The sequence below is a fragment of the Lepus europaeus genome, chromosome 2 (assembly GCF_033115175.1).
Source record: "Lepus europaeus isolate LE1 chromosome 2, mLepTim1.pri, whole genome shotgun sequence".
NCBI classification, from domain to species: Eukaryota; Metazoa; Chordata; class Mammalia; order Lagomorpha; family Leporidae; genus Lepus; species Lepus europaeus.
The window spans coordinates 8,386,884-8,408,250 of NC_084828.1; the positions used below are offsets into that span (position 1 = coordinate 8,386,884).

At 58.0% G+C, this 21,367-nt stretch overlaps 1 protein-coding gene across 1 annotated transcript in view; it reads right to left on the reverse strand.

The window, feature by feature from the left end:
- SIM2 (SIM bHLH transcription factor 2) overlaps positions 1 to 3,883 on the reverse strand; it is a 41,866-nt gene extending 37,983 nt beyond the window's left edge. Inside the window, exon 1 of the mRNA XM_062174845.1 lies at positions 3,642 to 3,883. Within this exon, the coding sequence (XP_062030829.1) occupies positions 3,642 to 3,816 (175 nt within the window). The 5' untranslated portion in view covers positions 3,817 to 3,883. The remainder of the gene's footprint in view (positions 1 to 3,641) is intronic.
- Positions 3,884 to 21,367: the final 17,484 nt, after the last annotated feature.

Here is a 21,367-nt window from a genome sequence, read left to right on the forward strand (position 1 = left end):
AGAGTCGAATGCCCAAGCCCTCGGGAGCGCGGGGCGCAGCAGCCCCGCAGCGGCGGGCACTAGGCGCAAAGCACTTGCAGCCGCCCGGCGCCGCCGGGTTCCGGCTACCTCTCTGGGCCCGCGGAGTTCTGGGGCCTGGGCTCCGGTCGCGTGGAGCTGAATCGCAGCCCGTGCGCTCCAGCTCCTCGCCTTCAAGGCCACAGCCGGAGCGTCCCCTCCCGCGACAGCCGGGTTTTGCTTTCTGGATCCGGGTCCCAGCCCCACAGACTTCAAAGTAGAGGTGGGGAGCAGGCTGGACATGTTCGCGTTATTCTATACATTGAGGTTTTTTGTTTAAAAAAAAAAAATGAGCATTTCGGCACAGGGCTAGTTTTTTCCTTATCAAACCCTCCAGATCAAATCGCTTTGATTCTATTTCTAAGTCAGTCCGGCTTGGCCCGGCAAGGCCCAGGTGTGTGCACGGGTGGGGGTGCCTGCCTGTCATTCATTGTAAACCCACAGGAGTCAGGGCCCCGAATCCCAGCGCTCTGGGTGTGCATGCAGCATTGTGTAGCTTTAACTTCCCCTCTTCCACCCACACCCATCCTGGGCCTTTCTGGTCTAGGAAAGCGGGAGGCAGTGAGACTCAGCTGGGGCCTCCGGCAGCCATGCCTCAACCATCCTGCCCTGAGCAAAGTCTAGGAGGAGACACCACACACCCTGTGTGTCCACACTCTGCGCCGAACCCTGGCACCCTGAAGTCGGTGCCTTGTTTGGCCACCCGAAACTGCCTTGGTCCTGCCCCGTTAGCCCACTCAGGGGCTTCCGCAGCCCCCCCAGGGAGAGCCCTATGGCTGCAGCCCAGCCCTGTTAACTAGCCTCCCTCCCTGCTGCCTGCTAAGAGACCAAGTTTTAAATTTCGGGTCTGCATTTCAAAGGGGTCTTGTCCTTCCTCTTTCTCAGCCCGTCCACCTCCCCCTTCTTAGTTCTCTGCAGAAGGGGGGCAAGGGCGGCGTCCCAGAAAGCAGCGGCCCTCCTGCCCAGTCCAGCCCTGCCTAGTGAGCTTCTCCCGGAGACGCTGGGCAAGGAGTGACCGCAGACTCGCACCTGCACTGCGGGTTCTCTGTGCCTCCTGCCGCTTGGCCACAGCAACCCTGTGCAGGCCCCAGAGCTGCTAACGGACCCATTTCACAAACTAGGAGACTGAGGCCCACCAAGCAGAGTGATGGTAGAAGCTTCGACAGGCTGCAGTATTTGAAAGCATCCGGCACGCAGAGGACTGGCCTGTGTGCCAGGTGCCCACCACGGCTCTGGGGCCTCCCTCTGCCCTGGTGCATTCTCTCCGTCTCTCCTCCCAGGTAGGAGATCTGGGATGAGCGGAGTGAGCCTTTGTGACAGCAGCTGCCATGGCAGTGACTGGCTTGCCTTCGCCCTTGCTGGGGGACCTTGGGAAGGGGCTGTGCCCAGTCTGTCCTCAATTTCCTGGGTAAAAGGATTAGTCTGCTGATTTCTGTTTTTCCTCAGGACCGTGCTGGCTCCCAAAGTCCCAAATTGGTTTTCAGATTCTTTTTAAAGATGGCATTTGGCGGATCAGTTCTGCTCAGCTCCTCTCCCTTTGCTGCTACCTGGGGACGATCTGGGGGCTGCCACCAAGAAGCAGGACCACCGTGGCCCTCAAACCTGCCCCTCCAATCCTAGCCCCGGCCAGGTCCCATCCGGAGCCCCCAGCCACATCCTCCCAAACAGGATTCCCGAGAACGGATTAAATCATGAAAGCGCCGCTTCTGCCTGCCAGGTTCCTTTGCGCAGTGGTCTTTCTCTATGTCCCAAGCTCCCAGCTGCACAGCTCCTCGGCCCCAAACTGAAGGGAGGGGACTAGGGCTGCAGCCTTGAGCTACAGGTCGGGGGCCGCTCCCCTCTTCCCTTCCACAGGTTCACGGCCATTTCCCAAACAACTCACTCCAGACCCCTCCAGGTCACTGCGTCCAAGACACAGATGGTTCCGCAATTGGCCGGCTCTGGATCACAGGGATCCAGGTCTGGACCGGCACCACCATGCCTGCAGTGGGCCCACAGCACAGCTGTGCTGCCCCAACAACCAGAGCTAGGAGGTACGGGTCTGGGGTAAATGTTAGTACACCGCATAGTGGACTCTCCCGGAAACCCCCAAACAACGAATGGCTCACAATTTGCCGTCTTTGCCCAGGCCTCCCCTTTCAACTAACTTGCGTTTTATTGTTTTTTTAATTCATCGGCAACGGATCACTAAGTCTTCTGATCATTTCTTCCTCCCTTTTGACTTCGGCACCGGGTGGAGGCCAGGGGCTCAAAACCCTGTCCTAATTCCACAGTTGCTTCGTGCCAGGCGGTGAGCAAACCAGTTAACACCATTTCTCTCTGGTTCTGGTACAAGCGAATTCTCTGTGAATTTCCATGGAAACTTCAGAATCCTTGCTACTTCTCAAGTAGCAGAAGGGACCCCAGCGGGAGCCGTCTATGGTGGCCGGAGTAGCAACCGGGAGAACTACCCTGGCTCCGGCAGGCGAGGACAAGGACGCACCGCGAGCACCTCCGAGCGACGCTACCGCTCTCGGCTCCCCGGCGCTCCAGGAGGGCGGCGAGAAGCACAGCTCCCCAGCCAGGGCCGGCTACAAATAACAGGCTTCAGGGTGGCGATTGCAAACAGTGGGGCTTATCGAGTTCAGGTGGAGCGCCTGGCGCAGACCGGTGTCCACGGAGGAGCCCTGTGGCCCATGGACACCTGTCGCCGAGGTAGCGACGACCCCCGAGCTGAAGCGCTCTCCCAGCCCCGGCGCAGCTCTCGGCTGCTAGGCCAGGACGTCCGGGAGCGCCCGCCAGGCCCCGGAGGAGTGCGCCAGCCTGCAGCATCGGAATCCCTCAGGCCAGGCCGCAGCGACCCCGGGGGCCTGCTGCTTGGCGGTGCCAGGCTGGCGTGTGCGGCGGCGAAGCCCACCCACCTCCTCCTTTCCTTCGGTCCTAAGAGTTTCCAGCCGATCGCGTCTTTCTGGCGGCGTCTTTGGGTCTTTCAGGCTGGGCCTGCGCTTGCCAGCCCGCCCACTCTCCTATCCTGATCTCCCACGTCCTGGATCCAAGGAAAAGGAGCCCCCACAAGTGCTCAGCGCGGCCTGCCCGGGAGCCCGCGCATGGAACGCAAGAGCCCTGCACCCCTCCAGGCAAAGAGGAGAAATGAGGGGAGAAGATTAAAAGGGGACATTTTAAAAAGAGGAGGGAAGGGGAGGCGAGGGAGAAAGAGAAAAGAAAGGAAAACAAGGGTGAACTGGAAGAGAAAAGAAAGAAGGGAGAGAAACAAAAAAAGAAAGCAAAAAGGAAAGAATGGAAAGAGAGAAAAGAAAGAGAGAGAAAAAAAATAGAAAGAAAGAAAAGCAGACAGACTGTCATGGTGGGGCCGGTGCGGGCCTGGGGACCTTCTGTCCCTGGGACAACTCTTGGTTCGCTAATGCGCAACCCTGGGACAAAAGATGGTTTGGTGGCCTGGGCCGCCCCAGCTTTGCCCCTCTCCCTGAGTCAGGGTTGGAGCTGAAGCCCCCGCCGGGGCCTCCCCAAGCAGCTGTGTGCTGCTCCCCGCCTGCGCTGAGGCCGCCAGCTGCCCAGCGTTCCCGGCGGCCCACCTGCGGCCTCACCTTCGGGGAAGACGGCGCGCATCTTCAGATAGCTCGTGGTGAGTCGGATGATGGACGCTTTGTCCAGCTGCGAGGTGATGGCCGACGGCAGCGGGAGCAGCTTGGCCAGCTCGTAGAACTCGCCATTTTCCTTCTCCCTCCTGGTCTTGGCCGCATTCTTGGACTTCTCCTTCATCGCGCCTCGGCTCTGGGCATATTAGACCCGGCGGCGCTGCAGGCCCGCGGAGCCCCGCTCGGGCTGCAGCGGCGGGGACCGGCAAAGGGGCTCCGGAGCCAGGTGGGCCCGGAGCGCCGGCCGCGGGCAGGTGCGCGGGACCGCCCCGGGGCACCGAGGCGCCTCGCCGCAGCCGCCAGCCCTGGGTTCGGCTCAAACCCGCGGCGCCGCCCCGCGCTCCGCCCGCCGCGGCCCGGGGCGCAGCCTCCTCGGGGCTGGGCTGTCCCGCGGCGACCGAAGCACCGCTGCCCGCTCGCTTCTCTCTTCCTCCCTCCGCCTGCGGCCCGGGTCTCGGCTTTCCCGAGGGCGAGAAGGCGGCGGCGCCCTTTAGTCCTTAGCCGAGGGTGTGCACCCGCGGCCGCGAGGCCCCTCCGCCACGGCGGGCCGCAGGGGCGGCGGCGGCCGCGGAGCCATGGAGCGGGAGGCGAGCGGAGGGGAGCGGGGCGCAGGCGGCTGGGGCCCGGCCCCGGCGCGCTCTCCTGCCCTCCCGGGCCGCTCTCGGTGCCTGGAGACGCGGTGCCTGGAGCCCGCGACGGTGGCGAGGCGCAGCCGCTCCGCCGTCCACGTGCGACCGAGCGGCGTTTGTTTATGGCGGACCCGCCTTCGGGCGGAGCGCGGGGCCGCCCCGGCCCAGGGGGGGAGGGGGACCGGCAGGGGGAGGGACCGCGGCGGGGGCGGGGGCGGCGAATGTCGCCTCCGACCCCGCCGCGGCCCTGGAGCCACAGGCGCGCCTCCGCGCGGCTGCCCCCAGGGACTCTCCTGGTGGAGACCCGCGCGCTCCCGGGCTCGGGCAAGTCGCGGTGAGTGCACCCGGCGCCCCGCGGGGACCCGACCCCCGAGAGCGGGGCGCGGGACCTGGGCGCTCGGCTGGGCGCGGGGAGGAGCGAAGGAGGGAGGAGGGAGGGGTGTCCAGGCCTCCTCGGTGGCTCTCGGGCAGGTCGCCGGCGGGCGCAGCCGGGAGGAGGCGGCGCGACCCGCCGGCCAAGTGCCCTGCCGGGGAGCGCCGAGTCCTCGGAGCGCGAGCGGCTCCTGTGCTCTCGCCCTCCCCAAGTCGCAGGTCCGAGAGCCAAAGCGGTGCGGCCAGAGGGAAGGGCCCCCGCCCCATACACATACACAAAAGGAAATCGCGGGAGGCTCCGAAGTGACCCTTCTGCCCCTTGTCTCCTGCAAAGAGAGCCAAAGGAGATCGGCGCCCTCGCAGGAGGCCGCCGGGACGCCCGGGCCGGGCGGAAGGAGGGAGGGGTTCGGGGAGCCGAGCCTGGCGGCGAGGCCTCTCCCTGGGCGCCGGCCGGAGCCGCCCGAGAGTGGCGCAGCCGCACGATCCGTTGCAGCGGGGATTTCGGGGGATCGCAGTGGGGCGGTCACTTGGGGGCGAGGGTCGCAGAGGCGGGCTCACCTGGCAGGCGTCGGTGGGGCCCAAGCTACAGGACAGAAGACAGGGGAGCTGGGAGGCGCCTTTGGAGACGCGGCCACCAGGCATCCCGCGGCGCTCTCTCCGGGACACCCGAGACTTAAGGAGTCTTGCTGTCCCGCCTTGTCCCAACCTGAAGCGTCTGCACCCCGGGATAGGTTTGGGCACGGGGTCCTCCGCCCACGCCTCCTCCGGCGATGGGCACCAAACCCTATCCTTTCCAGGAGCCTGAAAGCCCCCACGCGGTGTGGACACCAGCTCCCCAGGCGCCCCGGGTCAGGGACAGGCGCAGAGGCCACAGTCACTCTGAGACTTCGGGGTCCTGGGTGGTCTCCCGGCGGTGTGCCGCGCACTGTAGGGATCTGGGGCCTTGGAGCGCCTAGGCTAGAGGTAGCCACGCGGATGGAGGTCGCCCGGTCAGAAGAGCGGGCCTGGGGGATTTTCGCTCCGGGCGCCACTGCGTTCTTCCTGGGCCCAGGAGGAGCCGGCTGCTCGGCGCTCTCACGGGCAGGCACCAGGAAGACCCGGTTCCGACCACCGTGCCTGCAGCAGGCGCTCCTCACTTGCCCTAGGGACCCCTTTAAGGCCAGGACTTTGAAGGCATTAGAGGCGGCGTAGATGCCCCGTCCGGGGGATTGGCAACGTGAGCAAACCCGAGCTCACCCCCGCCGGCCCCTCTCGCCCTGCCAAACGCACGGCGCAGCCGCTGGAGCAGGGAGCAAGAGGAACCCGCATTTTTCGCGGTGGTGGTGGTGGTGGAGGTGGAGGACTGGGAGCGTGGTGCGCTCTCCTGTTACTGGTGCGAGCCACGCGGGTGCCCAAACCCAGGAATCCTGCGCTGGGCAGCGCCCGTGCTTCGGGATCTGGCCTTGACGGAGAGGGGGCACCCAGGAACCGGGCTGCGGCCCAGGCCCCGCCGCGGCTTTCGCAGCTCCCCCACTCCCACCCCCACCCCGACTCTGTGCGCACTGCCATCTTCCTGGCTTCGGGAGGATGGAACGCTTCTCCCCCCCCCCCCCCCCCCACGATTTCCGACCCTCAATTAGGCACCCCCGAGAATGCCTCCCGGGCTTGAAAAGGGATTACGCAGATCGCGGAAGCATGGCTAAGTGGCACTGGGAGAGACCCCACAAGTAACGAGCACGGAAACTTTCTCCCAAAACCAAATTCCCCGGATTTAACGGGAAAGCGCACGGGAGCTCTGGCGGCCCGGTTTTCCCAGGCGCAGCCGCGGCCCGCGCAGCTGCGAGGCACATTCGAACCGCGTGCTCTGGGAGGTCGGAAAATGGAATTTAAAAATTCGAAGGTGAGTGGCGTGGGCCGCGTCCAGGCCCCAAGCCTGCCCCAGCAGAAGCCCCTGCCCCCAAACATTCCTCCTCTGTCTGCACACCCGGCTGCGGGACAGGGGTCTCCGAAGGCATTCCCGAAAGTACTCGAAGCCCTGAACGTGGCGTTTGCGCGCGACAGTGAAGGCGGAAGCTACCCCTGTCCCAGGGCTGTGCCTAAGGGAGGGAGAGCTTGCGGCCCTCGGCGCAGGTCACCCACGGGCCCTATGCGGGACAGTCAGAGCCAAGTCCGAAGATCTTACAAACCGAAAAGCCCCAACAGAGTGCTCAGAACTTTGGCGGCGACTGCGGGCTGGGACACCTGCTACGTGTCCCTCGCTCAGGGCAGGGCCAGCTCATAGGGCTGCAGCAGCCCACTCCGGGTCCCAAGACATCACCCCGCAAGGGCGGTTCACGCGCTGGCCCGGAAGGAGCCCACAGAGTCCGACAGGAGGGCGAGCGGGGCAAGGGGGCCCGGCCGCTGGGGTTCAGGAGCGTGGGCGCGCGGCCTGCTAGCCCCGCGCCGCCCCAGCGGTCTGCCCCACGTACCCCTACGTCTTGGAAATTTTCCATTACACAACTAATCTGGAAGGAATTCAGGCCCCGGGAGGAAAGGGGGCGGGCCCTGATCGTCCCGCATCTGCCCGAGTTTCCGTTTCAGCTGCCGCCCCGCGCGCCTACCTGGGGCGGACTTTCGGGGGAGGTCGCTGCAGGCAGGCACAGAGGGTCCACCCGGGACCGGCCCCCGGGACGGGCCCCTGCCGTGGCGGATCACAAACCTCATCACTAAGGGGTAGGGGGACAGGCAGAGCTCCCCCGCCCTGGCCACCCACCCTCCACCCCAAGCCGAGGCGACAGGCAACCCTGCGGAGGGTCAGACTATTTGATCCAAAAGCCACTGCACGTGTCCCGGTGCCACATGTGGCTAGTTCCAGCCTGGGAGACTTTCTGGTCCTAAAGAGTGGCCCTCCTTTCCCGTGTAAACCTCGTAGAGACCTCAACAACCCTCCCCAGGGTCCTAGCTACTCCCAGAAAGCAGGGAGCGCCACGTTACCCCTTATTGTTTAAAAATAATTGCAGGTGTGCAGAGCGACTTCCTAATAATGTATCCCTGAGAGCCCTAGACAAACTCACTCTGCCAGCTCCTCCCAAGTAGTAGCGGGGGGAGGGGGGGGAGGCTTATTTCTCCTTTTGTTTTTTTAAAAAAGTGTTCTTTAAACGAGAAGCTGCTCCTTTGGGAAAGTGTGGGCTTTGAGGCTGGTCTGGTTGAGACGACAGGAATCCGGGCAGGTCCCGCTTCCTGCACTGGGTCCATGGGCCCCTGGACTGGGTTCAGGGACCAGGTCTCTCTCCTGAGCCTCCCGCGTGCCAGGCTGCAGCTCTCCGTGGGGTTGGGGGCTTGAAGTCCACGCTTCTTTCTGGGATCCCGGGATGGGTGGTGACCATTTTCCCCCAATCTCCGTCCAGGAAGACTCGGGGTTTGGGGACTGGGGGTACCAGGGTGTCTTCTGGGACAGTGCCTCCCCCGTTGATGACCGAGGTGGCTGCTTCCTTACTTCCTCCCCTGTCTCAACGCAGGGCATTTAGTGAGACACAAGCAGTCCCCGGTCCTTGCAGGTAGCAGCCAGGTCCTTGAGAGGGTTCGCCCTGGAGCAGGCCCGCTGGGCTTGTGGGGGATGAACCGCCACGTGTCAGAGTTCATTCTTCCCGGGGAGGAGCAGAGGCGACACCTCCCTCTGCGTTTCGCCTCCGTTTCCCGTGCCCAGCCCTGCCTTCCCCTCCCCTCCCCCCCAGGCTCCGACAAGGTGCGTGGACGCACACAGACACCCAGTGACCTTCCGGGGTTGGCAGTCGGGGGTCTCTGCCGAGTGAAAGCGGCGCCCAGCGTCTAGGAGCCACGCTCGCGGCCAGACGGGGCTTCCCAGCCAAAGGAGAGCAGAAGCCCCGAGGCGCCCACCTCCCTCCACCCTGCTGGTCCCACAGGGTCCTGGGAGGCCGCGATCGCGCGGGAAAGCTCCGTGAACCCCGAACTTTCTCGGTGGTTACATCAGTGAGCGCCTAGAAATCTGAAAAACGATTCGTTCACCAGTGTCGCCGCGGAAACGGCCCTTCGCAAACTCAACCCCAAAATAGCCTTTAAGAAACAAAAACAACACCTACCCACCGCGATAAATATTTCTGCCCATCAAAGAAAGTCCCAGCGTGATGGGCTTCATTTTTCCCCCTAGCTCTTAATACCAGCAATAGCCAATCCTTAATATAGGGCTGGCCAAAACGGAGGGTTCGTTTGGCGCAGGGTCCTCTAGCCCGGCACCGGCAGCAGTGGGGACCTCCAGGTCTGGGGGAAGAGGCGCGCACAAAGTTACGGAAAGGCCGGCGGGCGGGCCTGGGTGGGCGCGCGCATCTTCCCGCTTCCAGCGGGTGTTTATTTTTGTGATTTTATTTCAGAGACCGGCGTGTGAGGTGTGTGTATGGGAACACACTTACTCCCAGAGGGGCAAGAGGCGAGGCCCACACAGCCCGGCGCTCCTCGGTCCCAGGTTTCGCCCTTCGGGCAGCGCGCAAACCGGACTTCGCGTCTGAGCCGCGGCGGGGACTGCACCTGCTCCTGCCCCACGCTGCGGCTGCGGCGAGGCCCCCTCGCAGCCCTCCGCGCCGTGGACGCACTCGGACTTCAGGGGTTGCGGGCCACACGTGGGCAGGAGAGCCGCGCGGCTGGAGTGGACGGAGAGTCAGGCTCCCCAGACGCCAGAGGTCTCCTGGACTTAGAGAGGGGTCTCGGCGCGTCCTCCTGGCTCGGAAGGAACTTATTTAGCAGACGGCGTCGCGGCGCGGCTTTTGGTGCTCGCTCGCTCCTCCAGCCGCCCGCGTGGTTAGAAACACAGCCCGGGAACGTGGGCGGAAGGGGGCGCAATGCGCACGCTGCCCGGAGTGGGGGGCGCGAATTTCCCCGGTGGTGGCCAGGGGTCGTTCAGGGCGCGCACGAGGCACAGGGGCCTTCGCGCGCAGGGCGGCGGTCGCGTGGGGTGGTGGGCGCCCGCGGCCGAGACGCTCTGGTGCGTGGACCTGAGCCCCGATGCGCGCGGCCCCTGCCCGTCTCCCACTTGCCCTTCCGCTCGGGTGGCTCTGCCCTCGCTCGGCTCCTGCCTCTCAGATTCTTTCCGCGCGGGGAGTGGGGACTGGACGGAGCTGGGACCCGTGTGGCACGGACGGGAGGCGCCGGGCGCCGGTGCGGGTGGGTCGGGGTGTCTGGTGGGGTGGGAAGCAGAAGCCGCGCTTCCCGAGCTGTCCTGGACGGAGCGCGGCTGCGGGAGGCGCAGCCTTCGTGGGGGAGACCGGCGCGTGCGAGATGGAGGAGGAGGAGGAGGAAGAGGAAGGTCTCACGTCCCCTCCGTGGCCCCTAGACCCTTCTGAGTGCCGGGACAGACGAGCGCGTTTTCGTGCGAAACCACGGACTTTTAAGATGTTTTTTTTTTTTTTTTTTTTTTCTGTTCCTCAATTCAGGAGCGTTTACCCCGCGAAGGGCATCGGGTAGCTGAGTGACTTCAAATTTCCACTGTGCGTTTTACGAAAATGGCCCCAACTCCACCACCCTCTTCGCTTTTTAGGGGGCGGAAACAAAATAAGCTTGGGCATTGCACGCACGCTCCCGCCAGCCTGGGGGTGTGCACAGGTTTGTTAACTTCCCCGGATTCCTCTCTGCGCTCCTCTCGCGGCCGCTTTTGCCCTGGGGTGCGGCGAGCCCTCGGGCGCCTGGATCTGGCGCGCAGACCCTTCCCGCCGCCTTCCTCCTCGTGGGAGAGGCGATCGGGAACTCCCGTGAGCGCGGCTCCGCTGCCACAGGACGCAGACCAGTGAAACCGCTGTAGTATGATGCCGGAGACCTGGCGTCAACATTGCGTTTAATTTTGGCGAGTTCCTCCCATTTGCCAGGCCCTGAGCTGGGCGCCAAGGAACCTGGGGGAGAGGTGGGTCACAGCTGGGAGAGTTTATGGAGAAATCTAACTTTTGAGCGGGTACTCGCGCAGGTGCCAGGAGAGAGGCGCAGTGGGACAGGCAGACCTGGCTCCTCCTGGCGCACCCGGCACCGTTTTTACACTTGCTTCGGCGCCCTCCACGCGGGACCGAAAGCGAAGGCTCCAATACCTGTTAAACAATTAAGCAAGGTTGTGAGCTCTGCGAAACTCACGCGCGATGTTTCCATTTAGCCTCATGCCTACGCCATCGGATTGGGAAAAGCTGACAGCTCCAAGTAGGTAGAGTGAAGATGAGATGGGAGAGGCCCCAACCCTGCAGACTCCCGCAGCTAATCCCGCCCCTCCGGTTCCTGCGGAGAGCGCGAGGTGGACCCGACCTCACGGCCTGAGACGCAGCAGGCAAGTTTTTCTGAAAGCGAATCCCTGACACGGAAGTCCACACTCATCACCTTGCACGAACATGCAGCCTGAAACGGGCCATGGAAGAAGAAGGCTTGCTTCGGGTTGAACCCGCAGCGGATCGCTTAAAAGTTGCGAATCTTCCTCTGAGGGTTAGAGAGGCAATCACCGAGAAATGTCCTAGCTCCAAGGACAGGGCACGGGCTCCATGGGGAGCTGGAAAATTTATATTTGTACAAAACCCCTTTGAACAATGATTTGACAGTCAATATCTTTTCCCTTTGTCTGTGGATCTGGATTTCTCAGCGATGCGTTGCGTGTGTGGGTCGTGGGGGAAGCTGACTGATGGTCTTTTAGGAATCCAAGCTCTCAAGTTGGTTTTTTTTGTGCCGGTCGTGGAAGCTGCTTTACTTTGGATATTTTATGTGATGGTTGTCAAGGCAACCTTGGGTAAAATTTCTCAGGAGTGTCTCCTGAAAACATTATTCATAATTAAAAAGTGATTCATAGAAATCACCAGAAAAATTATGGCACGTTATGTTCAAACATGTTTTTAGGCCATGTGGAATAAATAAAATCAGTATGGTCGGATTGGGTAGTACCGCCTCCCAGCCTTCCTCTGGCGGTGCCAGGAGGACCTGGTATCACTTCAGAGATTTAAAAATAGCCTGTGTGATATGAACCAAGAAAAAAAAAAAAAGCCTGCATTGCTGCCAGGTAGTTTCTATACTGAAAAAGCAAGTTACAATTCCACTTTTAAAGAGACCCTTCTGTAGTATAGTCTAAGGGGTGAGTAAGCACTAAGAGAATCTTGAGTAACCTTATGTTTTTTAGGGGAAATATGGAGGAAGACTGAAAGAATGGACCCACTGGCACGCAGGCTCGCCCTCGCACAGGCCAGCTGGTCAGCAACAGAGTTTTTGCCACCTCAGTGGTGAAACTTCCGAGACCGGTCTTCCTGCTCTTGAACTTCGCAGGGATGTGCCACACATGATGATGGTCCCCGGGGGATTAGCATACAAGCCCCTCGGCCGCCGGCGGCTCTGTGAGTGGGAGCCCTTCCTGGTGAAGTAGTGCAAGGCTTATAAAGGCTATTTGGTGACCAGTGCCAGTTACAGTCTGACTTGCCTTGGGCGTTGGTGATGGGGACCCTACAAGGGGACTTAAGAAAGTTTGTGGAAAAATGGCACTAGAATTAAAATTAATTAATTTTAGTGCAAAATATTTTGAAATCCATGGGTGTTTTTCATAATACGCATTTTCTTTGCCAACTTTTAAGTTTTCATTTGACAGAGAGGGAGGGGTCTACGTCTTCTGGTCCCAAATGCTTGCAGCAGCCAGGGCTGGGCCAAGCTGAAGCCAGGAGCCTAGAACTCAACCTGTGTCTCTCCCGAGTGAGTGGTAGAGACTCAGCTACTTGAGCCAACACCTGCTGTCTCCTAGGGTGCACATTAGCAGGAAGTTGGAAGAGGAAGCAAAGCCAAGACTTGAACCCAGGCACTCTGATGTGGCTTCCCAAGTGGTTCTTTCTTTAAGATCTATTTATTTATTTGAAAGTCAAGTTACACAGAGAGAGGAAGAGACAGAGAGAAAGGTCTTCTATCTGCTGGTTCACTCCCCAAATGGCCACACCAGCCAGAGCTGGGCCGATCCAAAGTCAGGAGCCGGGAGCTTCCTCTGGGTCTCCCATACAGGTGCAGGAGCGTCAGAACTTGGGCTGTCCTCTACTGCCTTCCCAGGCCATAGTAGAGAGCTGGATTGGAAGTGGAGCAGCCAGGACTCAAACCGGTGCCTATGTGGGATGCTGGCACTGTAGGTGGGGCCCCACCCGTTATGCCACAGTGCTGGGCCCCCAAGTGGTTCTTAATTGCTGTACCAAACCCTGGCTCTGTACTATGCACTTCCAGCGAACTTGGTGAGGACCCCCTGTATATATACACATATATAAACACAAACACACACTCACATACACACAGAGAGATATATATTAGTGGCTATTCAATGTACAAAACCAGCATTTAATAGAGCAGTTATTAAATAATCCAAATTGAAGCCGTTGCTAAGAATGCACTCCCATTTACCTGCCTAAAACCCTACATGCAGCCTCCACCCCCGCACGGTCGGTCTCTTCAGCCCTGTTCCACCTGGCCATGGGCCGGTGCTACTCATGGTGTGTGCAGGTGGCTACAGCAGAAGGAGGGGTGCGGGTCCCACGTGCAGTGCTGGGCTGGAGGAGCTTCGAAACGGCTTCTTGAGTCTGCTGCCGAAGGAACGCAGAGTCCTCACGCACGCCTCCCCCGCACGCGCCGTGACTCATGCCGGAACCATTCATGGAGCGGCCACAGCGTGCCGGGCGCCGGGCCAGGCTCTCGCACTGGAAGCCAGCTTCTGCCATTGAGACTGTGGCGACTTTGAGAATGTGGCCTGCTGGTGGGCGTCCAGGGCCTTGGAAGCATTTGTAGCTTTTGATTCTTTTTCATCTGCTTATGTGTCCTACAGGCCAATGAGCCAGGCTCCGAAAGCCTTTCGGCACCAGGACTGCATCACGGCTAAGGACACGAGCTGGGCTGTATGATCGAGGTTGGACTTCTCTTTCACCCTCCATCTGGTTATCTGAGCAATGGGGATGGCGGCTATCTCTTAAGGAAGTGGTGCATTTTAACTCAAAACTGATGGACAGGGGCCAGCACTGTGGTGTAGCGGGTTAAGCTGTCGCCTGCAGTGCCGGCATCCCATATGGGCGCCAGTTCGAGACCCGGCTGCTCCACTTCCCATCCAGCTCTCTGCTGTGGCCTGGGGAAGCAGTAGAAGATGGCCCAAGTCCTTGGGCCCCTGCACCTGTGTGAGAGACCTGGGAGAAGCTCCTAGCTCCTGGCTTTGGATCAGTGTAGCTCCAACTGGGGAGTGAACCAGTGGATGGAAGACCTCTCTCTCTCTCTCTCTCTCTCTCTCTGCCTCTCCTTCTCTCTCTGTGTAACTCTGACTTTCAAATAAATAAATAAATCTTAAAAAAAAAAACTTGATGGAAAGGCCTTGGCATGCTTACCAGGAGAAGCATTCAAGGAAATATAGCTGTTGTTATTGGCTATGAACCTCCTAACGCCCTTGCCCTTGCCAGCAGCTCCAAGCAACCACTAATCTACTTTCTGTCTCTACAGCTTTCCCAGGTCTGGGATTTCATAGCAATGGGATCCTATAGGATGTAGTTTTTTTGCAGCCGCCTCTCACTTGGCATAATGTTTCCCAGGTTCGTCCATGTTGTAATCAGTACCTCACTCCTTCTCATAGTCCAGTCCTATCTCACTGCAGGGTTGGACCACAATTTGTTATTCAGTTGCCTTTTGATGGGCATTTGGGCAGTTTCTATCCTTTGGCTAGTTTTTAAAAAGATTTGCTTATTTGCCGGCGCTGTGGCTCACTAGGCTAATCCTCCGCCTAGTAGTGCCGGCACACCGGGTTCTAGTCCCGGTCGGGGCACCGATCCTGTCCCGGTTGCCCCTCTTCCAGGCCAGCTCTCTGCTGTGGCCAGGGAGTGCAGTGGAGGATGGCCCAAGTCCTTGGGCCCTGCACCCCATGGGAGACCAGGAGAAGCACCTGGCTCCTGCCATCGGATCAGCGCGGTGCGCCGGCCGCAGCGTACCTACCGCGGCGGCCATTGGAGGGTGAACCAACGGCAAAAGGAAGACCTTTCTCTCTGTCTCTCTCTCTCTCACTGTCCACTCTGCCTGTCAAAAAAAATTTGCTTATTTATTTGAAAGGCAAGGTTACAGAGAGGGAGAGAAAGAGAGAGAGAGAGATCTTTCATCTGCTAGTTCACTCCCCAGATGGCCTCATCCACCAGAGCTGGGCCAGACCAAAGCCAGGAGTCTGAAATTCCATCAGAGTCTCTCATGTGGGTGGCAGGAGCCCAAGCACTTGGGGCATCTTTCTCCGCTTTCCCAGGCACACCAGTGGGGAGCTGGACCAGAAGCAGAGCAGCTGGGACTTGAATGGTGCCCATGTGGGATGCTGGTGTTGCAGGCAGTGGCCCAACCCACTGTACTGTAATGCCGGCCTCCTTTTGGCTATTATAAATAATTCTGCAATACACCTCCAACTGTGGGCATCACGTAATCATAATATGATAAACATTCAGTAAAGTTTGCAATATAAAGAAAACTTAGACCAGTTAGCTAGTACTTTAGGAGGAGAAAAGTTTCGCCCCTGGTCACCGATCAGTTAGTTACCTTGCAACGCGTTGAAATGCATTCATCCAGCTCTCTGCTGTGGCCTGGGAAAGCAGTAGAAGATGGCCCAAGTGCTTGGGCCCTGCACCCATGTGGGAGACTCTGAAGAGGCTTCTGGTTCCTGGCTTTGCATCAGTGCAGCTTTGGCTGTTGTGGCCATTTGGGGAGTGAACCATGGTGGAAGACCTCTCTCCCTCTCTCTGCTTCTGCCTCTCTGAAAATCTAGCTTTCAAATAAATCAATAAATATAGAAAGAAAGAGAGAGAGACAGACAGACAGACATGCAAGCTTGGGGCCAGCGCTGTGGTGCAGCAGGTTAAAGCCCCAGCCTGCAGTACCAGCATCCCATATTGGAGCCAGATCAAGTCCCAGCTGCTCCACTTCTGATCCAGCTCCCTGCTAATATGCTTGGGAAAGTAGCAGGGATGGCCACAGTGCTTGGGCCTCTGCACCCACATGGGAGACCCAGAAGAAGCTCCTGGCTCCTGGCTTTGGATCAGCTCAGCTCTGGTCATTGTGGCCATTTGGGGAGTGAACCAGCAGATGGGAGACTCCCCCTCCCTGTCTCTACCTCTCTGTAACTCTTCTAAATACGTAATTAAAAAAAAAAAAACTTTGAGGGAAAAAAGAAAGAAATGCAAGTTCTGTCTGCCCTCATCTGTGAGCGGTGCTCCTGATCCCCAGGATGATGGAGCAAGAGAGCAGCAGCCCCAGCCACCGCTTGGCAAGCAGTGCAGTAGCCAGGCGGGACTGGTCCTGGCAACCTAACGCAAGTCCTGTGATTTTTTGCCTTTACGTATTTGTCCTGGGCTGTGGTTGCAGGAACTGGTGTGACAGATTCACCGAGCTGTCCACTTACGACTCACCCGCTTTGCCGGGTTTTGCCGCAGGAAAGTCACGCCCTGTCTCAAGCAAAGAAGACGTGACGGCCGTCTGGTTTCCGCTCCGGTCCTCCCCTCCCTCTCCATCCCAGCCACGTCTCTTCCTTTCTGACCATTTCCAAATGGCCACAGGCTCAGCCATGCAGCTGGTGAGGAAGAGAGGGGCTGTAACCCGGCTCTGGCTGACCGGGGTGCAGTGCCACCTTCCCTCGGGATGCTGCCTGGCTCCTGGGTCTCCATGATCATCAGGACTTGGCTGTGTACCGTGTGGCCATGAGTGCCGGGGCCGGTCTGGGGGGGGGCTGCCATCCCGGCTCTGGGCACACGCTCTGGCCCGTCATGTGTGTCTCTGTACACAGCACCCAACCTTAGGTCAGGTGCATCATAGATGACCAATCACTATTTCTCAATATTAATTGCGATTGAGATCAATTGTGATCCAAGCGGGACTCTCACCAAAGGCCAAATCGACTGTTGTTTGTCGCTAAACTGCTGGGAAAAGTAAGGCAGGAAATTCTTTCTTCCCCTCTGTGGTGACACCAGGACATACTGGTCTGTCATCCGAGCCTGCAGAATAACCACTGGAAGTATCCGAGCTCCTTGGCAAGCCCCGGAAAGGGCTAATTTTAGCCTTCAATGGCCGCTGCCCTTGTACAGTTTACTGGGTCAGGTGGGGCAGGAGCCGGAGCCAAAACTGCGCTCAGAGAGATTTCCCTCCTCCAGAGTTCGTGGAGATTTTCTGTTGACACACTTTCTCGGAGGGAACTCCTGCTGCTTTCATGGCATCGTGAGCTGCTCCTCAAAAATATTCGCCATCTGCCTTCCCCACTACGTCTTCCCCCAAGATCAGGCATTAAACAGGATGGTGAACCGTGACGTCAAATGCCACTACAGCAATAACCATAAAACAAACCAAAAAAAAAAAAAAAAGTACTGGCATGGCCCTGTGTATCCTGAATTGAAAAAGACACAGAGTGACCATCGAATATTTGAATTAAGGAAGTGGACATCCACAGGGATTTCCACGCTCCTGCCCAGCTCTCCTGCCAGGATCCCGGGAGGGAATGGGGTTCTGTGCTGAGCATGGAGGGCTGTGCCTGGGCTGGAGTCTGCAGCTGCCCCGGCGGCCCTCGGCACAGACTCAGGATGCATAAGAAGGCCCTGCACCTTCCGAGAGGGGTGAAGCTTTGCTCCGCACGTGACTCCCCCCGACCAGGAGCCCCTGACTCTCGTGCATTTGGACTGGTACAATGCCACTCCTGCACTGCACATCACGGGCACACCTGGTCCCAGGGGCACCCACTGATGAAGGGCCAGTCAGAACGGCTACCTGATGGGCCTGCTGGCCCCAGGTCGCCTTCAGCAGGTGGCTGGCTCTGCTTGTTATGGGGTTTGCAGTCTTTGAATGTTTTATCCCATTCTTCGCTAATTAATCCAGAAAAGTTGGTGGGAAACAGAGAAAGGAAACCCTGGCTTTTGTGAAGGTAAAACAGTGACGCCCAAGGGGATTTGTTGGATGTTGTGCAAGTGTGTTATTTAGACCCAGATGGACACTCCAGGTCTCAGCGGAACTGCCTGATGTGGAATCAGTTATGACGGGAACAGAGCACGAATGAAATGCTGGGATGCAACATGAGAATTGCACCCAAGGATAGACCCATAGTTAGCAGAGGAAAGTGTCTTGCTTGTATTTTGATCAATATGCTACAAAGGGTGGGAGGGGATGGCATGGTTAAGCAGCCGCTGCTTGTGATGCTGATATCCCGTATCTGAGCGCGGTTCTAGCCTTGGCTGCTCTGCTTCCAATCCAGCTCCCTGCTCACGCACCTAGGAAACCAGCAGAAAATGGTCCAAGTACTTGGGCCCCTGCCATCCACATGTGAGATCAGGATGGAGTTCCTGGCTCCTGGCTTCTGCATGGCCCAACCCTGGCTGTTGTGGCCATCTGGGGAGTGAATCGGAGGATGGAAGACCTCTCTCTCTCTCTCTCTCTCTCTCTCTCTCTTTCTCAGTTATGGGGGCAGGCGTTGTAGTGCATCAGGTTAAGCCACCACTTGAGACTCCCACATCACATATTGGAAAACCTGGGTTCATATTATAAGTATCATATCATCTCACTATACCCCACAAATATGCACAATCAAAATTTTAATAAAAGAAAACATTCGCTCTGACCCTTCTTCTTAAGTAGAAATAAAACCACAGCATTTTTTGTTTAGTATGGGCTCGCGTCTCCAGCCTGCAGGTGCCTGTGTCAGGTGCAGGAGGCCCAGTATGGAGAGAGGTGCTGTGGAGTTTCCCCTCCTTCTTCCCTGCATCCAGAGCGACGCCTCTGCCTGTACACCAGCCTCTGCTCTCTACATCAGTGGCTACCCGGAGCGGAGACGCTTCTGAGATGTAAAGAAAGGAATGGGAAAATCCGACTTGGAAAACAGTGGGAAGCGTCAGGTTTGCAACACAGCATCTGAGTATCAGGCTATAAAGGACAAGCTGCAGGACAAACCACATGGTGGAGAGGATTCTTGAGGTGAGCTTTTTTTTTTTTTTTTTTTTTTTAATTTGACAGATAGAGTTAGACAGTGAGAGAGAGAGAGACAGAGAGAAAGGTCTTCCTTCTGTTGGTTCACTCCCCAAATGGCCGCTACGGCTGGTGCTGCACCGATCCGAAGGCAGGAGCCAGGTGCTTCTCCTGGTCTCCCATGTGGGTGCAGGGCCCAAGCACATGGGCCATCCTCCACTGCACTCCCGGGCCACAGCAGAGAGCTGGCCTGGAAGAGGAGCAACCAGGACAGAATCTGGCACCCCAACTGGGACTAGAACCCGGGGTGCCAGCGCCGCAGGCGGAGGATTAGCCTAGTGAGCCACGGCGCCGGCCCCAAGGTGGGCTTTTTTTAAAAGGTGTAGTGGATGCGGTGTTTTCACCTGACCCAATCCTGAGCCGAAGGTACTGTTGTCAGTCCATTTCACAGATGAGGAGGTCAAGGCCCGGGAAAGTTAATTAACCTACGGTTGGCCTCTGGGGAGATGCTCTTTCTGTGCTACATTGCCGTTAGTTCACTTATTCCTTTAGTAAAACCACAATTTTAACGGGAACAGGCACGCTGTTAGAGAAGAGAACTCTTCCTGGAAGAAGGAGCCATTCTGTAACTTTTTCCATGGTAGAGAAGTCTGTGAGGACAGGACAAGAACTCCCACGTACCCTACCCAGGGGAACCAGCTGTTCGCACTGTTGCCCACTTGGTTACTCATTTTCTCTCTGATTCATTTGAAAATAAGCTGGAGACACCATGTCCTTCTACCCTCAGGACTTTCCTGTGTGCTTCCTAAGAACAAGAGTCCTCTCTCCCATGGCTTCCATGTAGTTATTAAATTAGGAAACGTGCTGGGTTTGTGGGGCTGGGTTTGTGGTGTGGAAGGTTAAGCTGCTGCTTGTGACCCCAGCATCCCATGAGGGTGCTGTTTTGAGACCCCTTTCTTCCACTTCTTTTTCTTCTCTAAAATTTATTTATTTATTTGAAAGGCAAAGAAAAAGAGAGAGAGAGAGAGAGAGGTCTTCCATCTGCTGGTTCACCCCCAGATGGTGGCAATGGCCAGAGCTGGGCTGATCCAAAGCCAGGAGCCAGGAGCATCTTCCATATGGGATGCCAGCACTGCAGGTGGGGGCTTTCCCCGCTGTGCTACGGCCCCAGCCCTTCCTCCACTTTGATCCAGCTCCCTGCGAGTGCACTGGGTCGGCAGCAGAGGATGGCCCAAGTGCTTGGGCTCCTGTACCCACCTGAGAGACCTGGATGAAGCTCATGGTTTCCACCAGCCCTGGATGTTGTGGCCATTTGGAGAGTGAACCAGCAGATGGAAGATCTCTCTCTGTTACTCTGCCTTCAAGTAAATAAATTAAATATTTTTGTAAAAAAAAAAAATCTTCAGGATGGCGCCGCGGCTCACTAGGCTAATCCTCTGCCTGCGGGCTGGCACCCCGGGTTCTAGTCACGGTTGGGGCGCTGGCTTCTGTCCCGGTTGCTCCTCTTCCAGTCCAGCTCTCTGCTGTGGCCCGGGAGGGCAGTGGAGGATGGCCTAGGTGCTTGGGCCCCTGCATCCGCATGGGAGACCAGGAGAAGTACCTGGCTCCTGGCTTCAGATTAGCGCGGTGCGCTGGCCACAGTGGCCATTTTGGGGGGTGAACCAATGGAAGGAAGACCTTTCTCTCTGTCTCTCTCTCACTGTCCACTCTGCCTGTCAAAACAAAAAAAACAAAAAAACAAACAAACAAAAAAAACAACTTTCTTCCTTAAGAAAAAAAAAGGCACTCAGGTTTTCCATTCAAGCTTCTGGCCCGAGGGCATGCATTTTACCATAAGCTAATTTTTATAATTCTTTGATTTGATATTTATCAATTTGATGTTTTGTTCTATCTGATCAGTTTTATTTACTTACAAACCCATAAAAGAGGTGTTAATTAGTAATAACAATAAAGAACTTCTGTGCCTGGTTAACAGAATTAGAGTCACATGAATAGGACCAAGAGTGAACTTCTATCTGGATGCTATATTAATTCCTTCTCACTTGTTTTTTTTTTTTTTTTTTTTTGACAGGCAGAGTGGACAGTGAGAGAGAGACAGAGAGAAAGGTCTTCCTTTTGCCGTTGGTTCACCCTCCAATGGCCGCCGCGGTAGCGCGAGGCGGCCGGAGGACCGCGCTGATCCGATGGCAGGAGCCAGGTGCTTCTCCTGGTCTCCCATGGGGTGCAGGGCCCAAGCACTTGGGCCATCCTCCACTGCACTCCCTGGCCACAGCAGAGAGCTGGCCTGGAAGAGGGGCAACCGGGACAGGATTGGTGCCCCGACTGGGACTAGAACCTGGTGTGCCGGCGCCGCAAGGTGGAGGATTAGCCTAGTGAGCCGCGGCGCCGGCCAATTCCTTCTCACTTGTGTCTAAAGGATTTATTATCAGTGCTCCTGAGAGCAGAAACCAACCCCTCTCTCTGTTTTTGTCCATTCATCTCTATCTGTTTTGGTCCATGTGACCTGGAGCAAAAGGTTTCTTCTTTCTCGGGTTTGCCAGTGCCTCATGAGTCTGTGGTTGGCTGGGATCAGCCGGGCGGTTCTTCTGCAGATGCTGCTGCTTGGAACTGCAGTCATCTCGGGTCTCGGCTGGGCTGGACATCCAAGATGGCTCCTGCACATGTGACAGGAGCCCCTGGGCGGGATGGATGGAGGCCAGCACCTCTGGGAAGTGCGCTGGCATCCAGAAGGCACTAGGAGTTCTAGCCCTGGGAACAGGTCCTGGAATGGGGCAA